Below are 17,499 nucleotides of genomic sequence, written 5' to 3' on the forward strand. Positions count from 1 at the left end.
GCCTCTGCCTGCTTCCAGCTCCCCCCTGCCCGATGGTGCCCTGGCATTTGGGGGTGCCTTGTCCCCATCCCGGTCCCTGCTGGGAGGGAGCAGGGTGCGGACGAGGGGTCTCTGGTGTTCAGCTGCAGCCAGAACCAGTGGCTCTGTGCCCCACGGCCACAGCGGCCACAGCGGCCCCACGGCCACAGCGGCCCCCACAGTGAGCTCCGGGGGGACTCGGGGGTCCTTGGTCCCGCCTGGAGCCACGGGGCTGCGGCGGCACCGCCGGTACCAGGGGTGAAGGATGCTCTCAGCTGTTGCCTGGGCAACAGCTCCTCCTCCAGCCCACCCTGTGGCTCGGGGAGCTCCCCCGCGCCGTGGGGAAAGGGAACGGGAAAGGGAAGGCGGCTCCGGGCCCCGGCGCTGGCGGGGCCGGCCCGGCCGCCCGGCTCCCTCGCCCGCCCCGGCGATGCCCGCGGGCGTCGCCGCCGCGATCCCCGCGCCGCGAGGGCCCCCCCGAGCCCCTCTGCATGGCCCCGGGCCCCTGCCCGCCCCTGCCGGGGTCCCCCCGGCCCCGGCGTGAGCTGCGGCCGCAGGATTCGCGCTCCAGCGAGGTGAGTCGGGGCCGGAGCCGCGGGGGTGGCTCTGCCCCGCCGCCCCGGGACTGGGATGCGGGAATTCCTTCCGGCCGGGCCATAAAGCGCTGCGCTGCCCACGGAGGGGAAGCGACGGGGTCACGGCCCCGCACCCCGGCACGGCGGGGAACCGGCGGTGCCATCGCCCGGCGCTCCGGCCAGGCTGGTGGGGGGCTGCTAGGGGCGAGGGCAGCCCCGAGGGAGCGGGGTGCCCCCGGGGCAGCCCCCTGTGTCACCCAGTGCCCCCTCTGACCCTCGCTGTCCTCGAGGCGAGGCTGGGACAGCCACACATCCCATCGCAGCACCCCGGCCAGGACAGCCGTGTGCCCCATCGCAGCTCCTCGGCAGCCACGCGTCCCACCCCGCCCCCCAGCTCAGCGGGGCCGTGCAGGGCTTCCCCATCAGCTCGGCATCATCCCTGCTCTGTCCCCCGGGGCAGCACATGGCTGGCAGCCCCCTTGCACCTCAGGGCCACCCCCTGCCCCCTGTGTGTACCCTTTGGGTGGCATCGCCCCACGGGGCGCGGCGGGGATCCCGGGGCGCACCCCGCGGGAGTCCCGCCGCCCCCCGGGATGCCACGGCCGTCTCGCCACCGGCATCCCGCGGCGGGGAGAGGATTCCCCTGTCGGTGCCCGTTCCCCCCCTCGGTAGCTCCGGGCAGGGGGTGCCGGGGGGCGCCGTGTCCCTCCCCGAGCCGAGGGCGGGGCGGAGCGGCGGGGCGGGGGCTCGGGCGGGGCGGCGGCGGCGCGGGAGCGCTCACCGGAGACAAAGACTGCGCCGGGAGGCGGCGGCGGCGCCGCGCACCGGGACACCCCCCCCCACATCCATCCATCCTTCCATCCATCCCTCCATCCCTCCTTTTTCCCCGCCGCCGCCGCCGCCCCATGGAGCCGCCGCCTGCCGCCTGAGCCACGTGCGCCGCCGGTAACGGGAGCCGCGGAGGGAGCGGGCGCCTCCGCCTGTTGCGGGGGCAGAGGGGCCGGGGCGGGGGCGCGGAACGGGGGGCGCGCACCCATCCGTCCCCGAGGGAGGAGGAAGATGGAGAGGATGGGGCTGCGGCACTGGCAGCGGGGAGGTCCCTGCCGGGGTGTCCCCCCTCCGGGCGGGGATGCGGGGCGGGCAGCGGGGCTCGGCGGCCGCTCTCCGCTCGGCGTGGGTGTCCCCGGCCCGGCCCCGCGCCCCCCCGCCGGCTGCGAGCGCTGCTAGCCCTCCCCGGTGTGTGACCCCCGCCGTTATCCCAGTGCTCGACCCAGGGGCCTGCCCGCACGGTGCCCCGCCGGGGATGCCCGGGCTGCCGGCGCGGAGCCTGTTGCAGCCCGGGCTGCCGAGCTCTGCCCGCACCGAGCCGGCTACAGCCCAGCTAACGGAAGGGGCATCCCCTTCCCGAAGACCCACATCCCGGTGCTGCCGCTGCCTCCGCTTTTGTCTGCGTGATGGAGCAGCCCCCGCTGCCCACATCTGCCCGCCGAAGCATGGCCACGGCTCCCCGGCCCCTTCCTTCCCCCATCCCTCCTTCTATTCCCCCATCCCTTCCTCCTTCCTCCCCTTATCCCTTCCTTCCTCCTCCCATTCCATCCTTCCTTCCTCCCTCCTCCCATCCCATCCTTCCTTCCTACCCCCATTTCATCCCTCCTTCCTCATCCCATCCTATCCCATCCCACCCCATCTCTCCTTCCTCCCCCCAGCTCATCCCTCCATCCTTCCCCCATCCCATCGCTCCTTTCTCCCCCAATCCCATTCCTTCTTCCTTCCTCCATCCCTCTTTCCTTCCGGCCTGGCTTTGCTCTCTGGCCCCGCTGCCCTTCCCGCTGCCCCCCAGCCCCCTTACCACACGGTGACCCCACCATGGAACCATTGCCAGCCTGGCCCTGCCCCGTGGGGCAGCCGGGCATCCTGTGCCCCTGTGCCAAGCTGAGGCACATGGGAGCAGCGGCACCTCTGCGGGTGACCTGCCCTCGGCCGCTATAGCACTCGTCCTGCACCGCGGTGACGAACCCATTTTCTCCCACACCACGATAATAATCCTGATGGGTGCTTACGTGCCTGCCTGCGAGCACCCATGGGTGCTGCTCCCCGCTCGCTGATGTGCATGGCTCCACCCCGGCACACGCTGTCCCTGTTCAGTGCTCGGCTGGACGTGACCGAGCCATCAGCCTGCCTGAATGCAGGGATCTGCCAGGGGTGACAATTCCGATCACCACCAACCCGCTCTCTACATTGCTGTGTCGGGGTGCCACCATCCCCTGTCCTGCCCACACTGTGGCCACAGTGCACGTGCTCCCGTGAGCGCCACGTGCCGCGGGCAGTCGGCCACTGCCTTTGCGCATCCCACCTCCTCCCTGGGCACCGCGCTGCAGGGTGGCGTGGGGTGGCACAGGGGCTGAGCTGCCTGCGCTCTGCAGCCATTTTGGGGTGCACTGGGTGGGCAGGAGGTGGGGGATGCGAGCGGGTGCCCCGCAACCTCAAAGGCGTTGATGCTGCAGGGCCACAGCCTCCATCTCCCACCTTGGGGTGCCCGGCAGCACCATGGCGGGGTGCTGGAGGGGGGTGGGTTTTTGACAGCGGGGGTGCATGTGGGGCTGGGCACAGCTCCTCATCGTCTGCGGGCACTGCTGCGCATGTGGAGCGAGTCGCCATGGGAACAGGGTGGCCGCGTCCCCGCCACGCTCACGCTCGCGTCTGTCTCGTTGCAGGGACCCTTCCCCGGCAGCCCTCTCCCAGCCATGGGCACCGTGACCCCGTCCCCCCGCCGTCCACCCCGCTGGCCCCCTGCCCCACCACCCACCCGGCGCACCCAGGCTTGACCCACCCGCTGCAGTGCCCCCCAGCTCCATGGCGAGGACGGACCCCTGACAGCAGGCACCCACAGGCTGGAGGAGACGCTGCTGGGCACAGCCTGGGGAGATGCCCTCAGCGGCCCTGACAGCATCTGGTCCCACCCTGGCCCTGCCACCATCCTGAGCATTCCATCCGGGGGCTTCCTCCCGGGGCCAGCAGCCAAGATGGTGATGTCCCAGGGCACCTACACTTTCCTCACCTGCTTTGCGGGCTTCTGGCTCATCTGGGGGCTCATCGTGCTGCTGTGCTGCTTCTGCAGCTACCTGCGGCGGCGGGTGAAGCGGCAGCAGGAGGAGCGGCTGCGGGAGCAGAGCCTGCGCGCGCTGGAGCTGGAGCCGCTGCACTACGAGGGTTATGGGGGCAGCCCCCCCAGCATCGCCATCCCCCACCGCCTCCGTCTCGAGCCCCACCATCATCACCCCCACCATATCCCACCCCCTAGGCCCTGGAGCTGCCGGCATGGTAAGAAACAGGGGGAGGTGGGTCTCTCAGCATCCCTGGAGCATGCGCCTCCCCTCTTTTTATTGGGGTGATTATGGTTTGAGAACTGGCGCGCAGCACTGATGGCCGCAGGGGTCCGGGGGGGGCTTTGCCTTGCAGAATCGGACCTGTCGAAGCCGCCGTGCTATGAGGAGGCGCTACTGATGGCAGAGCCCCCCCCGCCGTACAGCGAGGTGCTGATGGACACACGGGGGCTCTACCGCAAAATCAATGCCCCTTTCCTGAGCCACGAGCGGCTGGAGAAGCAGGAGCAGCCCCCCAGCTACAAACCCCTTTTCCTGGATGCCGGCTACGGTTCGGCGCTGCACCTGCCCCGCTCGGCCAGCCCCAGTCCTGCCTGCCCGGACCTCTACCTGCAGGCAGAGTGCTCCCCCCGCATGTTTCCCAGCTGGACGGACTCTGAGCTCAGCAGCAGGGACACCTACGAGACGGGACCCTGGCACCTCCCAGTCTCCATGCCCCTCTTTGGCAGGACTACCGCTGTCTAAGGGTGGCCCCTGGGAACCCCTGGACCCCGCCGCAGGTGCCTCTCTGGCACCAGGAGGGGGGTAGTTTTGGTTGCCCGCGTCACCCCGGGGACACTTGCCCCGGCGCAGGCCATTGCCACCGGCGCGGAAGGGGCTGGTTCCCCATCTGGCCCCCGCCGGCCCCCCCATGGCCGGGGGCGCTGGGGACCCGGACTCTGCTCTGTTTCTTAAATTTTTTGTTTGTTACAGTTTGAGAATAAAAGTTTGTGGCTCGGGTTCGCCTCCTGGAGGGCTGGCATCGTGGCACCCCGGGACAGCAACAGCCCCTCCCTTCCCCAGCCCCCCCCAGCAGGCTGCACCCCCGTGGGAGTCGCTTTATTTATTAACAGACATGAGCACACCGCCGGTACAGAACTTGTGCTTTCCAAAAACAGTTACCGTAGGGGGGAAAAGAGGGGCCAAGCGGGGGCCAAGCCGGGGAGAAGGGGCTTCCCTGTGAGGAAGGAAGAGGGGAGGGCAAAGGCCCCTCACCAGCTCCTCACCAGGGTTAGGGGGCGGGGGGGATGCCGCCGGCTGCAGCCTCGCCTCTGTCAGGTCACTTTATTGCCATATTCATTTATTATTATTATTCCTTTTTTTTTTTTTTTTTTTTTTTTTTTAAACTCGTGCAAAGTACTGGGGGACTCCCGGGGAGGGGGGCATGAAGAGAACGAGGACTCCATCCCACAGCTGGACAGGGGATGCGAGCGTGTGTCCCCCCCTAAAGGGGCCGTTGGGGTAGGGGGGGGAACTGCTAAGGGGGGGCTGAGGGGTCGACACGGCTCCTACCAACAACTTAAAAAAGAGAGAAAGAGATGGAGGGGCTGTAAAAGGTGCCCCAGAGTGGGGGCACAAGGGGGCGGCCCCCACCCAGAGGCCTCATCCTGCGGGGCCCCAGAGGGGCAAGGGGGGGCCCGGCCCCCGGCTGCAGCCCCCCCATGCCCCACACCGGCCAGGGCAGGCTGCCTGTGCTGTGGTGGGGCTCGGGTTTACAGGCCCCCCCCAAAGCTCTCCTCTTCCTCAGGCAAGGGGTCTGCATCCCAGCACGTGATGTCGATCTCTAGGGGACAGGGAGCGGGCGTCAGGGTGGTGTGGGGCGCCCCACAGAGGGAGAGATGCCCCCTCCCCTCCCGTCCCATCCCCACTCACCTGGGGGCTTGTTGTAGAAGATGGGCTGGGGGGCTTTGGCCGACAGCTCCTCGGCAGGGGGCACCTCCTCCTCCTGGGACTGGCTGAAGTAGCCCTCGCTGGCCTGGGGGGGCACGTGCAGGTGGTCAGGAAGGAACTCTCTCGGCCACCCCACTACCTCCAAAGCCACCCCCCCACTCCCAAAGATGCTCACCTGCTCCCCACGACCTGGCGTCCCATCTTTGGGGGCCATCTCCCCATTGGTGATGGGGGGTGTCTCTCGGCCCGGGGCATCCTCCTGGGGGGTGTGCTGGCAGCCGAGCCCCTGGGGCTGGGGGTCCTCCCCACTGGCCGCCACCTCCTCCTGCTCTGCATCGCAGAAGGTGGCAGGGGGCTCGGGCAGCTCATCCAGGCTCAGCAGGGTCCCTTCGTCAGGCAGCGTGGCCGGGGTGCCCTCGGGGACGGGGGCAGCAGGCAGAGGCCAGACAGTGGGGGCGGTCACCCCATCGCTCTGCCACAAGTCGATGAGGCTCTCTGGGTTGGGGATGTCCCCAGGCTGGGGCTCAGTGGCTGTGGCTGGAGGGGAGGGCTCATCGGGCTCCAGGGTCACCAGGTCTCCCAGGGCATCAGCCCCCGCTGTCCATGCCGGCCTGGGGCTGGGCTCGTCCCCAGGGGGCTCAGTGGCCTTGTCCTCGGGCCCCGGGAAGGGCCAGTGCTGTTCGGGGGCGGCTAGCTCAGCCTCCTGGGTGCTGGGGCTGGGGGAGTCTGCAAGGGGGAGGACAGCAGTCAGCAGGGTCAGACACAACCCCCCACACCTCATCAGGAACTGGGGTCACCCAGGATCAGGGCTGCAACTGCAGGGAGTGGAGGTGGGGGGGTGAGTGGGGAGAGCCCTTGGGCTGGGCTCAGCATGGAGATGCTGCAGGGATGAGTGGGAGCGGCTGGACGGAGTGGGGGGCAATGGCAGTGCCAGGCACCAGGGGACAGAGGGGACATAAGGGGTGGCAAGGTGATCCCTGTGGGATAGGTGGCGTGTGATCCCATGGGGGAGTGCAAGGGTGGGCACCTGGGCCCTGATAGGGTAGGAGGAGCAGCTAGGAAGCACATCAGGATGTGGAGGAGACAGGGAGGGCTGCCCTGGGAGAAGCAGAAGGGAAAACTGGGGTGCACCAAAGGATTCAGCAGGGCCATGTGTGGGATGTGGCAGAGCTGGCTGGGATGTAGCAGGACAACAGGGATGCATGAGGTGGGGCAGGGGGCAGCAACATCGGCAGGGATGTACTGGGAGCTGGAGCAGATAGGGCAGAGACACAGCAGAGACAGCGGGGATGCACTGGCGTGATGCTGCAGAGATGGCAGGCGTGTACTGAGCAGGGCAGGCACCGGCAATAGCGGAGATGCACTGGCTGGGGCAATGCACTGGAGATAGGGTGGGGGAATACATGATGGGGTGCAGCAGAGACAGCAGGGATGCACTGATGCTGGAAAATGCACTGGAGACGGCGGGGATGCAACAAGGACGGCGAGGATGCAACGGCGCAAAGCAACATATACGGTGGGGACGTGCTGGGGGATTCAGCACAGGCGGCGGGGGATGTATTGAGGGGTGCAGACAGGACAGCATGGATGCACTGAGCGACGCAAGGGAGGTTGGCAGGGCTGCAGCATCGAGGCTGCAGAGGAGGCGAGGGGGCTGCAGCACGGGGATAGGCTGCGGGCAACCACAGGGATGTGCTGGGGCAGCCCCTGGCTGTGCCAGCCCCACGCCCACCTTTGGGCGTTGCCGGCGTCTCATGGCCCAGGGTGCGGGTACCCAGCTCGCCCTGTGGCGTGGCAGCTGGGCTGGACTCGCAAGGGCTGCAGCCCGCTGCCGAGGCCTTGCGGTAAGCGTCCGACTGGCTGCCTGTGGACAAGGGAGAAGGGGTAGCGTGGGGGTGCTGCCGGCATGGAGGGGAACACCAGCACCGCTTCTGGTCCTGCCCCACACCAACCCAGCCATGAGCTGTAAAACGCACGTCACCACGTATCTGCCACGGCATTGTCTTCCCCTATGGTGGCAGGGCAGAGGCACCCAGGGGTGCAGATACCACTGTGCCACCCTGTGGACATTGCCCACGAGCCCCATGCAGTCACAGCACCCATATCTGCCAGGTACAGAGACAAGCAGCCAGGTACCCGCCCAGGCATGTGCCAGCCCTGCTTATATACATTGCCTGGCTAGGCCCTGGCACAGCCTCTCCTCTGCAGGCACAGGTCTGTGTCCCACTACCCCTCAGCCGGGGGCCATAGCCCCACATGGTCCTGGGCACTGTCTAGCTCCTCCTGCCCCATGGACACAGCCTTTTTCCATCCAGTGCCGTCCTATGAGCGCAATCCTGTGTGATCAAGAGCACAGGCCATCCCATCCCCATTGGGCACAGCCTTTTCCATCCAGTGCTGTCTCATGGACACAGCTTTTTCCATCCAGCGCTGTCCCGTGGACACTGTCCCGCGTAGTCCAGCGCACAGCTTGCCCCATTTCCCTCTGCTCCATAGGCACAGCAGACACATCCCTTGCAAACAGTCTGCCCCATCTCCATCCACCCCATGAGCAAAGCCTGCCCTGTGCCCTCTCTATCCCACGGGCACAGCCTGCTCCATCACATGGCAGAGCATCATCTCCTTGGGCACAACTCTGCTCTGTCCTCATCTGTCCCAAGGGCACAGCCTGCCACATCCCTCAGCCCCAGGGGCACAGTGCCCACTGTGGGGCCAGTCCCATCCAGAGCCGGCAGGGTGCCTACAGGTGCAAGCGCAGCTGCTGCCCGGGTGCCCAACCCCTTCGGGGTGCCCATGGGAGAGGCACTGCCTCTGCTGTCAGTCCAGTGTGCTGTGGGGCTGGGGTGGGCTATGGGGCAGCCACCCTGGCTCAGCCCCCAGGAGCTGCACGCCCAGGGGCTCCCAGCTACCTACATGGGAAGAAAGAGGAGAGATTTGGGGTGCGGTGGCAGGTGATATAGGGGAAGGGGGTCCGTGGGGGAGAGGAAGAGGAGGAGGATGAAGAAGGTGGCCCACTGTCAGCTGTCTTTAAGAATGGACAGTGCAGACGACCTGCCAAGAGAAAGACAGACAGACAGACGGACAGAGAGAGAGAGAGAAAGAGAGCGCAAAGAGATGGGTCAGTCCCTCCTCAGCGCAGCTATTGCGGGGCTGGGGCACCAGGACGAGAGCACGACGGGATGGGAGGTGGCACTGACAGTGGGGTGGGAGGACGATGGCACAAGAGGATGAAAAGGCAGCAGGACAGAAGGATGGGAGGCAGCGCTGTGTGAGGCCAGCTGGAGAGGCCAGGACACAGCCATGGGACCAACTATCTGCTCAGGCACAGCACAGCCCCACAGCATGAACTCACAGCACAACCCATGGCACAGCCCCAGCACACAGCCCACAGAACGACCCACGGAATAGCACCACTGCATTGCCTTGAGGCACAGCCCCACAGCACAGCCCATGGCACAACCCCACAGCAACGACACACATCACAGGCCCATCCCCGGCACAGCCCATGGCACAGCCCACGGCACGACCCCTCAGCAAAGGAAGACACACATCACAAGCCCTCCCCTAGCACAGCCCACGGCACGACCCCACAGCAAAGACACACATCACAGGCCCTCCCACAGCACAGCTCCTCAGCACAGCACCCCGACACAATCCCAGCACAGCCCCATGACGTGGTGACACAGCTGGAGGTGCACACCACAACAGCCAGCCCCTGCCCTAGAGCTGCAAAGAGAGTCCCAGGGCTGGACCCCAGACTGTGGGGCAGCCCAGCCTCCCTGTGGGGCATTCTCCACTGGCCAGGAGCACACCAAGTGCCCCACATCTGCCCCACTCACTTCTGCCCCTTTTAGCTTCCCTCATGGTATGAGTTTCCTTCTCAAGCCACCCTCAGACCCCCAGCTGCCCACCCCTGCTGCACCGACCACGCTGCCACCCTGGCTGCCAGCACGGTGCTGTGACAGATGTGCAGACACCACTCGGGAGGGAGCAGGATAAGCACCCCCTTTGCTGAAGACCCCCAGCATGACAGCCCTGCCAAGCTGCCCTGGCTGCAGGGGCCACACGAGGTGCGGTGGCAATGGCGGTGATGGTGGCACTGCAGAGCAGGATGACACCTCTGTGATCCTTGTGCCCCAGCGCCCACAACCATGGCGCTGGGGACAGCACAGGTGCACCCTCTCCTCATGCTACAGCCCTGGTCCTCCCAGGTGCCGCTGCAACCCGCCGAGCTGTGGGAACCCCTGATGGCACCACAATCACCTGCTCCACAGCCCCCAGCCTCCCCCAGCCCCTCACCTGTCCTGTGGCTGCCCGGTGAGACAGCGTCGCCGCTGCTCGACGCCACTCGCTCTTGCTGCTTGAAGAAGTCCCGGGGGTTGTCGGGCCGTTGAGCAATGATGGCAGCAGCCTCCTGGATGGATGAGGGAGGCTGAGACCTACTGCTCTGATGACGTGGGGCTGTGGGACCACCCCCCACGCTCCCCACCTCCATCTGGGTCCTCATTCAGCTGTGGGCACTGCTGGCTGGCGAGCAAGGACTGGCAACCGGCACTGCTGCACTTACCTCCACCTCTGACTCAGATTTCCTGAGCTGCTGCCTGTCGTCCTCCTCTTGCTGATCCCCCTGGGAAGAGACACAGCATCACCCCCCTGGCCCTATGGTCTCAGCTGGGAAAAGCCCTTTCCCAGCCAGAGTGCTGGGCAGCAGCTCTGGCTCCAACCCTGTCCCTGTGTTTGCTGTGGCACTTACAAAGATGGACTGCTCCTTCAGGCGCTGTCGGGCCTCCTCTGCCTCCATGCTCTGCTGCTTCCGCCTGTGAAAGGGGCATGAGAGAGGGGCTGGGCACCAGCTCCTGCCAGCCCCTGCCTGCCTGACCTGCCCAGCCCCATCCTCAGCAAGGACAAACACCTATGTGCCCACCCAGCAGCTCACAGCATGTGTGCAATCACCCTGTGTGGCCATCCCGTAGCCCATGAGGCGCAGCTTTCCCCAGACCCCTGACATGCCTGTGCTCCTCGATCTGCTCCTCACGCTCCCGGTAGCGCCGCTCCCGTTCCTCCTGCTCCAGTCGCTCCTGTTCCATCCGCTCCTGCTCGAACCGCAGCCTGGCATCCAGGGCCTTTTTCCGCTCCTCCTCCTTACGCAATTCCTCCTCTTTCTGGTGAGAGAGACAGGGGATGAAGGACAGTGGTGCTCATCAGCCCATTGGTGGTTCATCCCATTCCCCAGGGTGACCAGCTGCCCCTCACCCTGTACCCCACCTTGGCTTGTTCCCAGAACTGCTCCCGGTTGAGCCGCTTCATCTCCACGGTGGCATCGGTCTTCTGGTAAGTGGTGCCCTGGGAGGGAGGAGAGGTAGCGGGGGTGGAGGGACTGGGATCAGCGAGGGGGAATAACAGTAAGCGGCACACAGAGTGATGGGCTGTGGCAGACAGGAGCCCTGGGCAGGAGGGATGCCCCACCACCATCGCCATCACTGCCATGGGGACATTACCACAGGCTCCGTGTTTTCGTCCTCCCGCAGCCGCAGGCGGTGCAGCACTGGGCTGGAGACACGGGCCAGTCCATTGGAGAGACGCTGCCCGATGGCCCCTGGGTCGATGTCCTCCACACTGCTGGCGTTGACGATGACATCCACGCCCTGGGGGGTGGCGAATGGCCATCAGAGACTGGGGTCGGTGCCCTGAGGACATTGTCCCCCTTTCCAGCATCACCTACCTGGAAGAATTCGGCGATCCTGGCCACATGGCTGGCACAAGCACACTTACGAGCATCTGGCACGTCCTCGCCCACCTGCAGCAGTCAGGGAGGGGCAGCAGGGTGACCCCCACCCCGCTGACCACCATGGGGCAGCAGTAATGTGGGGCACCTGCATCCCCTGGCCACCCTGGGCTCCTCCCTCACACCCACATGCCCCTACCAACACTGCAGCCCCAGCGGGCATGGGTCCCCCCACTGTGTCCTCCCCCACTCACCCAGTTGACGAGGACATATTTGGGGAGAACGGCCTGGGGGTCCTTGACACTGCAGAAGCCATACATCACCTTCTGGATCTCAAAGTGGCCAGAGAGCTCCAGCAAACCTCCGCCTGGCACAGCACCATTAGCTCTCATCCACCCAGCACCAAGATGGGTGCCGGGAAGAATGCTGGCAAAGCCAAGCCAGCTGCAGGGACGGAGGACCTTACCTCCAGATGCTGCCAGCTTCAGGTCATCGGAGCCATCTTCATATGTGTAGAGGGCCCTGGGGAGACAGTGTGGGTGAGCCATGACTGGGGGAAGCATGGGGCAGCCCTCCACTTCCCCATCCTGCTAACAGTAGGGCCAGGGCAGGTCCTGGGGGACCAGCCAGGCGTCCCCAAGCTGTCACACAGCCCCCTCAACCCCTTGTCCATTGCCACTGCAAAGGGCCAAGCTGCCAGGCAGAGCAGGTAGGACTTCTAACAGGGCCTATTCCCCAACCCTGCTGGCTAGTAGGTTGGGGATAGAGGTTACTTGGACACAGGGACCAGCTGGCTGCCATGCCGCGCTGCAAGCCACCATGGCCTTGCAGCTACTTGCACACTTATCTCTGTACCCCCCTGATCCAACCAGTTACCAACTGGCTTTGGGGACAGCCCCACACTCCAGCAGGGAACCTGGGGCTGCTCACATGCCTGGCTGCGTGAGCCACTGGCCCAGCAGGCACCAGGCTGGGGGAGGACGCTGGAGCACCAGCAGGAGCAAATCAATGTGCCACCAGGGTGTGATGGGGCCATCATGGAGACTGCTCCTTAGAAACCACTCCTGGTGGATGGGAAACCCCCTCTAGCTCCTGCCACATCCTGGCCAACCCCCTGGGGCTCCACGGGGACCCCCGCCTGCCTGCCCCTCCCCAGAGGCGTGCAGCCAGCTATGAAGGGGGGAAGACGCACGCCAAATCAGTCCAGGGCGGGTGGGCGAGGATGGATGTTGCTAGGCAACCAGCATCCTCCATCACCATGGCAACCCCCCCATCCCAGCTGGGATGCAGCTCGCCCGATGACGAGGTGATTAGCAGAGGGGAGCGGGGGAGGCAGGCAGGCAGCGGGGACCTGCCGGAGCCTGGCAGGCACCCAAACTTGCCTGCCACCATCACGCGCTGTGCCGGGAAAGCTGGGGCTGCCCGTGCTGGACACCCACCCCCCCCCGCAATCCCTGCACCAGGGCAGGCAGGCGGCTCTGCCGATCAGCATTCGGCTGGCAGCGCCGGTGCAGTGCTTGCTGGATTGCCAAAACCCCCACGGTGCTGGGCAGAGCCATCTTCACCCAAGCCCACAGCTCCCAGATAAAGGCTGGGCTCGGGGATGGGAACGGAGGGCCCCCAAACTGGAGCCATAGCTGGATCCCCGCGGCTCAAAAATAAGGGAAACCTGGAGGGTGCCTAACCTGGAGGGGGCCTCCCTCTGCCCCCTGCACCCACCGCCCCCCTAAGCCCCCGGCAGCAAGCTGCAGATAATTGCACCAACAAGATTGACTTTAATCCGCACATCCCGATCCCGCTAATCGCCTGCCCCAGCCGGCGCTGGCTCCAAAAGCAGCTGCAAAGCGCCGTCTGTGATGCCTGTGCCTGGGAAGGGCAGCAAACGCATCCCATCCCCTGCCTGCAGTGGCAGCCCTGCCTGAGGAACCAGCCATGATCCCCCAGGAATAGGGGGAAGGGGACAGTTCGGGAGAGCCCAAGGCTGTGGGCAGAGGTTGGGGGCTCCAGAGTGGATTGGAGACAGCTGCAGAGTGGGGAAACAAGTAGGGCAGAGCCACAGCGTCACTGGTAGGGAGGCCTGGGGGGGCTGGTGGCACCCACTGCCTTCTCTCCCCACCCCAGGTCCCTGCCATGCAGGGTGGCACCCAAGCACAGTGCTGCTGCCTGCACCAGGAGTGCTCCCAGAGCAGCCGGGGCTTGGCAGGGTCCCACCACCCTGGATCATCACAGAAACAGAGCCTTGTCCTGAGCACAGCACAGCCTGATCTGTGCTGGGATGGAGGATCCTGAGGTTTGCAGTCCAGAGACCAGCAGAGCCATGCTGGGGCCAGCAGCATCCCCCACGGTGTCCTCAGAGACCCAAAGCCCGACAGCGTCACCGTAAGCCCAGCAGCAGGGACCAGCCGGGCCACAGTGGGTGTAGGCAGCGTCATGCATCACTTACCCCCTTCCTCGGGCTTTAATCCTTCCCCCCAGCCCTGCCAACCCCTTCCCACTCCCTGGGCTCCAGGCGTGGGAGCCACGCATGGATCAAGGTGCCCCATGCAGCCCAGGGAGGAGAGCTCCCCAAGGCCAGCGGACTCCAGCAAGGATCCCACCAAGGGGACAGTGACCCACTGCCCTCAGCCCCATTGTTCACCACAGCAGCACTCATAGTTGCCAGCACTCAGGGCACCCGCAGCTGCCTGACCCCATGCTGTGGCCAGGGAGGGGGATCATCCCCCCATCCTGCCTTGCCCCAGCCTGGGCACATGTGTTTCCAATGTGGCTGGGAGCTCCAGGGAGTCCGTGTGCTCAGAAAGCAGCACCAAATTCCTTTCCGATCAAGTAATGGGCCCCAGCAGCCTCCGCGGGGCCAGGCAGGGGGAGGGGATGCTCGGACCCTCCAGGACCGGACTCTGAGTAGAAGGGAATCCCAGTCTAAACACAGGCACCCCAGCCAGGGGGAGAGTGTGGCAACCCCCAGCCCCAGCCCAGCGCCGGGCTCCAGCACAGTGTCCTCACAGGCCCTGTCTGAGCCAGGCTTGGCCACTGGCAGAGGACAGTCCCCATCACTCCTGCCTGATGCAGCCCCCCCAGCATCGCCCCTCATCCTGCACCCGGGCACTGGGTCCTGCAGCGGGAATGCTGCTCCCACTGGCACTGAGTGCCAGGCACCCGCGATGACCGTGGGATGGAGGGACGGGGAATGATGGAGCAAGCTCAGCCCCACAGACAGAGGTGGTGGGGGCTTGCTGCCCATCTGGGGATGGGCACAGGAGGTGTCAGAGGGCCTGGCCCCGGTGCATACCTTCGCAGGAATGGTTTCTGCTGCTCTCAGCAGCTTTGGCAGGGAAGGTTCCTTTGCAGTGGATGCCGGAAAGCAAGATGTACTCAGGGCTGACATCTGCCTCTTGGCCGGCAACACGCACCACATTTGCCCACCGTGCCCTTGGGCTTGCGGCAGGAGCATGGGGCTCCCCAGAGATCTCGGGCTGGCAGGTAAGGGGGAACTGACCAGGCTTACACGGCCCAGGGCAGGGGGGCTCCCAGCGCTGCTCCAGGTGCAGGGACCTGGCTTAGGGAGCAGCGTGCATCCCTGCTGGGGAGCGGGTGCCTCTGGGCTGGGTGCTGGCTGACCCCCAGCTGGGTTGTGGGTGCACAGCAGGCACCCCAGCCAGCCAGAAGCACACACTGCATACACCCAGTGCCCAGTGCTGCCCAGCGAGCAGCACCCCAGGGTGCCAACAGCATCCCCCACATACAGCACAGGCACCCCAGGGGGACAAGGATGGGGTCCTGGGGGCCAAAGGCACTGGCCAGCCCTGCAGTGCCCAGGAGGGGCTGGGAGATGCGGATGGGAGCTGGGAGAGGTGGCAGTGGGGAGATGCTCCCTGCAGGCTCCTGCACCGGCTGCAGCAGGGCCTGGCTCCAGTGCAGCCCCAGTGGCACGGGGGTGCAGGCAGGGCCGAGCAGGGGGTCTGGCTGTCCCCCGCCCGCAGCAGCCCCTGCCCGGCGGGGCGGCCCCCTGGGACGGGGCACAGCAGCAGCTGGAGGGGCCTGGGGGGGATGCTCAGCTCCCCAGAGCTGGAGGGGCCGGGGGAGTGGGATGCTGAGCGCCCCAGCGCTTGAGGAGGGATGCTCAGCCCCTCGGAGCTGGAAGGACCAGGGGTGGGGGAGAAATGCTTAGTCCCCACAGAGCTGGAAGGACCGGGGGAAAGGGGATGCTCAGCCCCCCCCAGGAGCAGGAGGGGCCGGGTAGGGGATGCTGAGACCCCCAGAGCTGGAGGAGCCGGGGGGGATGCTCAGCCCCCCGGGAGCTGGAGGAGCCGGGGGGGGGGGGGGTGCGATGCTCAACCCCCCGCGTTCCCTCGCTCTGCCCGGGCCGAGGGGCCGCCCGGGAACGGGGATAGGCGGGGGGGGGGGGGGGGAGGAGGGCTCCCCGGGGGCTCTTCCCGCGGCTCCGTCTCCAGACAATGGCGAGGGACCCGGGGCCAGTCCCAGCCCCGAGGACCACCCGCCCTGTGCCGCGGGTACCGGCGGGGCGGGGGCTCCCGGCACTCGCACGTGCGGGCGCGGACAAAGCGGGGACCGCGCCCCAGGCAGGTGCGGGCACCGGGACGGGCATAGCCGCCTCGCCCCGCCCGCCTTTGTGTGCCGGGGCTGCCGGCTTGGCGGGCCCGGGGCGGCGGGGGGCGCGGCCGGTGGTACCGGGCGGCTCCGCGCACAAAGGGCGGCGGCGGCGGCGGGGACAAAGGGGCGGCGGCGGCGGCGGCGGGCGCGCTCACCAGTCGGTGGGGCTGTCCTCGCCGATCACGTCCTGGTAGGAGGCGAGCAGCTCCAGGCGGTGCGCCGCGAAGCCGACGCCAGCCATGGCGGGGCCGGGATGCTGCCGGTGGGACCGGAGGGACCGGCCGCCTGCCCGCCTCCGAGACACTGCCGCAGCGGCCGGGCGGAGGGGCGAGCGGCGGAGAGGCTCCGCCCGCCGCCGCGCCCGGTCCTAGCGCCGCGAACGGCAGCCCCCCCCCCTCCCAGCCCGGCCTCCGCCCCCGCCCCGGCCCCCGCCGCGCCCCCGGGGCTCCCCCGGCGCTCCGGGACCCCCGGGGAGCAGCCGGCATTGCCCCCGGGATCCTGCACCCCGGGGACCCGCAGCGCAGCCCCGCCTCTGCTCTGCCCCCGCACCCCAGAACCCTGCACCCCGGGACCAGCATCCTGCACCGCCCCTGTCTGGGGATCCTGTACCCCAGAACCCTGCGCCCCAGGCTCACTGCCTCTGGGATTGGCATCTTGTGCCAACCTCGTCTGGGGATCCTGCACCCCGGGACCCTGCACCCCAGGCTCATTCCTCTTAGAACCCGCATCCTGTACTACCCTTACCCGAGGACCCTGCACCCCAGAACCCTGCACCCCAGGACTGGCATCCTGCACCAACCCCTGCCTGGGGACCCTGCACATCAGGCTCACTGCTCTTAGGACTGGCATCCTGCACCCCAGAACCCTGCAACCCGGGACCGTCATCCTGCGCCACCCCTGCCTGGGGACCCTGCACCCCGGGACCTCCCATTCCTGGTGCTCCTCTGCAGCCCAGACCCACCCCTGCCCATGGCCCCTCCACACTGGGGACACGGCACACCAGCACCCCTGTGGGCTCAGCTCCTGAGCCCCTGTGCCCCCAAGGTTTGCTCTCCAAGACACAGCACCGCGGGCTCAGCCCCGCTGCACCCTCCCTGCACAAGGTGTGGGTGGCACCTCCTTTGTGGAGGCTGCCTACCCTCCATTCCTGCCACTCGCAGGTGCTGCCCGGGGCATTCCCCTGCTCCCAATCTCCCCGGTGCACCTCAGGACCCTCTCAGGCTCTGTGTGACAGCACCCTTTTAAGGTTTTACCTCTGTGTGAACCCAAAAGTTGCCCTTTGCACTGATCCAGGCAGGGATCTGTGGAGGGCTCCATCCTCCAGGCGCCTGGCTGGGTCCACACTGTCCTCACCCACTGCCTCATCCTGCCTCCCTGACCCCCACCCTGCCTGCATCCCACACCAAAATGGGACCCAAGGGATGGCTGTGCCCGAGTGGCAGCAGAGAGCACACAGGGTCTGATCCCTGGAGGTTGGGGCTGATGCTAGCATAGTCCTTTCTCAACGAAGACCTTCTGAGCAACTTGTGAACAAGCC

The 17,499-nt window shown here is 66.8% G+C and overlaps 2 protein-coding genes across 4 annotated transcripts; one reads left to right on the forward strand and one right to left on the reverse strand.

Annotated features, from left to right (window-relative positions):
* The first annotated feature begins 1,382 nt into the window (after positions 1–1,382).
* PRR7 (proline rich 7, synaptic) lies at positions 1,383–4,695 on the forward strand. Of its 2 annotated transcripts, none has more exons than XM_054079790.1 (3): positions 1,383–1,538; positions 3,308–3,914; positions 4,026–4,695. In XM_054079790.1, exons 2-3 carry the CDS (start codon positions 3,617–3,619, stop codon positions 4,439–4,441), a joined length of 714 nt encoding a protein of 237 aa, XP_053935765.1. In that variant the 5' UTR covers positions 1,383–1,538; positions 3,308–3,616; the 3' UTR covers positions 4,442–4,695. The 2 variants fall into 2 exon arrangements, with proteins under 2 accessions (XP_053935765.1, XP_053935766.1); XM_054079791.1 differs by having other exon boundaries at positions 4,053–4,695.
* A 387-nt stretch (positions 4,696–5,082) lies between these two features.
* On the reverse strand, positions 5,083–16,335 carry DBN1 (drebrin 1). Of its 2 annotated transcripts, XM_054079992.1 has the most exons (15): positions 16,118–16,335; positions 11,818–11,873; positions 11,606–11,718; positions 11,349–11,423; positions 11,125–11,271; positions 10,892–10,969; positions 10,637–10,788; positions 10,380–10,443; positions 10,194–10,253; positions 9,926–10,040; positions 8,540–8,677; positions 7,359–7,490; positions 5,802–6,352; positions 5,609–5,711; positions 5,083–5,519 (listed from the first exon to the last, which is right to left on the reverse strand). In XM_054079992.1, exons 1-15 carry the CDS (start codon positions 16,201–16,203, stop codon positions 5,449–5,451), a joined length of 1,941 nt encoding a protein of 646 aa, XP_053935967.1. In that variant the 5' UTR covers positions 16,204–16,335; the 3' UTR covers positions 5,083–5,448. The 2 variants fall into 2 exon arrangements, with proteins under 2 accessions (XP_053935967.1, XP_053935968.1); XM_054079993.1 differs by lacking the exon at positions 8,540–8,677 and having other exon boundaries at positions 5,085–5,519; positions 16,118–16,334.
* Between the last annotated feature and the right edge of the window lie 1,164 nt (positions 16,336–17,499).

The sequence above is a fragment of the Cuculus canorus genome, chromosome 14 (genome assembly GCF_017976375.1).
Source record: "Cuculus canorus isolate bCucCan1 chromosome 14, bCucCan1.pri, whole genome shotgun sequence".
Classification (NCBI taxonomy): domain Eukaryota; kingdom Metazoa; phylum Chordata; class Aves; order Cuculiformes; family Cuculidae; genus Cuculus; species Cuculus canorus.

Bases quoted from the DNA above. Each gene is read 5' to 3' on its own strand.
- DBN1 (XM_054079992.1), bottom strand. From the start codon at position 16,203: ATGGCTGGCGTCGGCTTCGCGGCGCACCGCCTGGAGCTGCTCGCCTCC. The intron at 10,970-11,124 runs GTAATGTCCCCA...CCTCCCTCCCAG, and splicing joins ACGAAAACACGGAGCCTGTG to GGCACCACTTACCAGAAGAC. The intron at 10,041-10,193 runs GTAAGTGCAGCA...TCATCCATCCAG, and splicing joins AATCTGAGTCAGAGGTGGAG to GAGGCTGCTGCCATCATTGC.
- PRR7 (XM_054079790.1), top strand. From the start codon at position 3,617: ATGGTGATGTCCCAGGGCACCTACACTTTCCTCACCTGCTTTGCGGGC. The intron at 3,915-4,025 runs GTAAGAAACAGG...TGATGGCCGCAG, and splicing joins GCCCTGGAGCTGCCGGCATG to GGGTCCGGGGGGGGCTTTGC.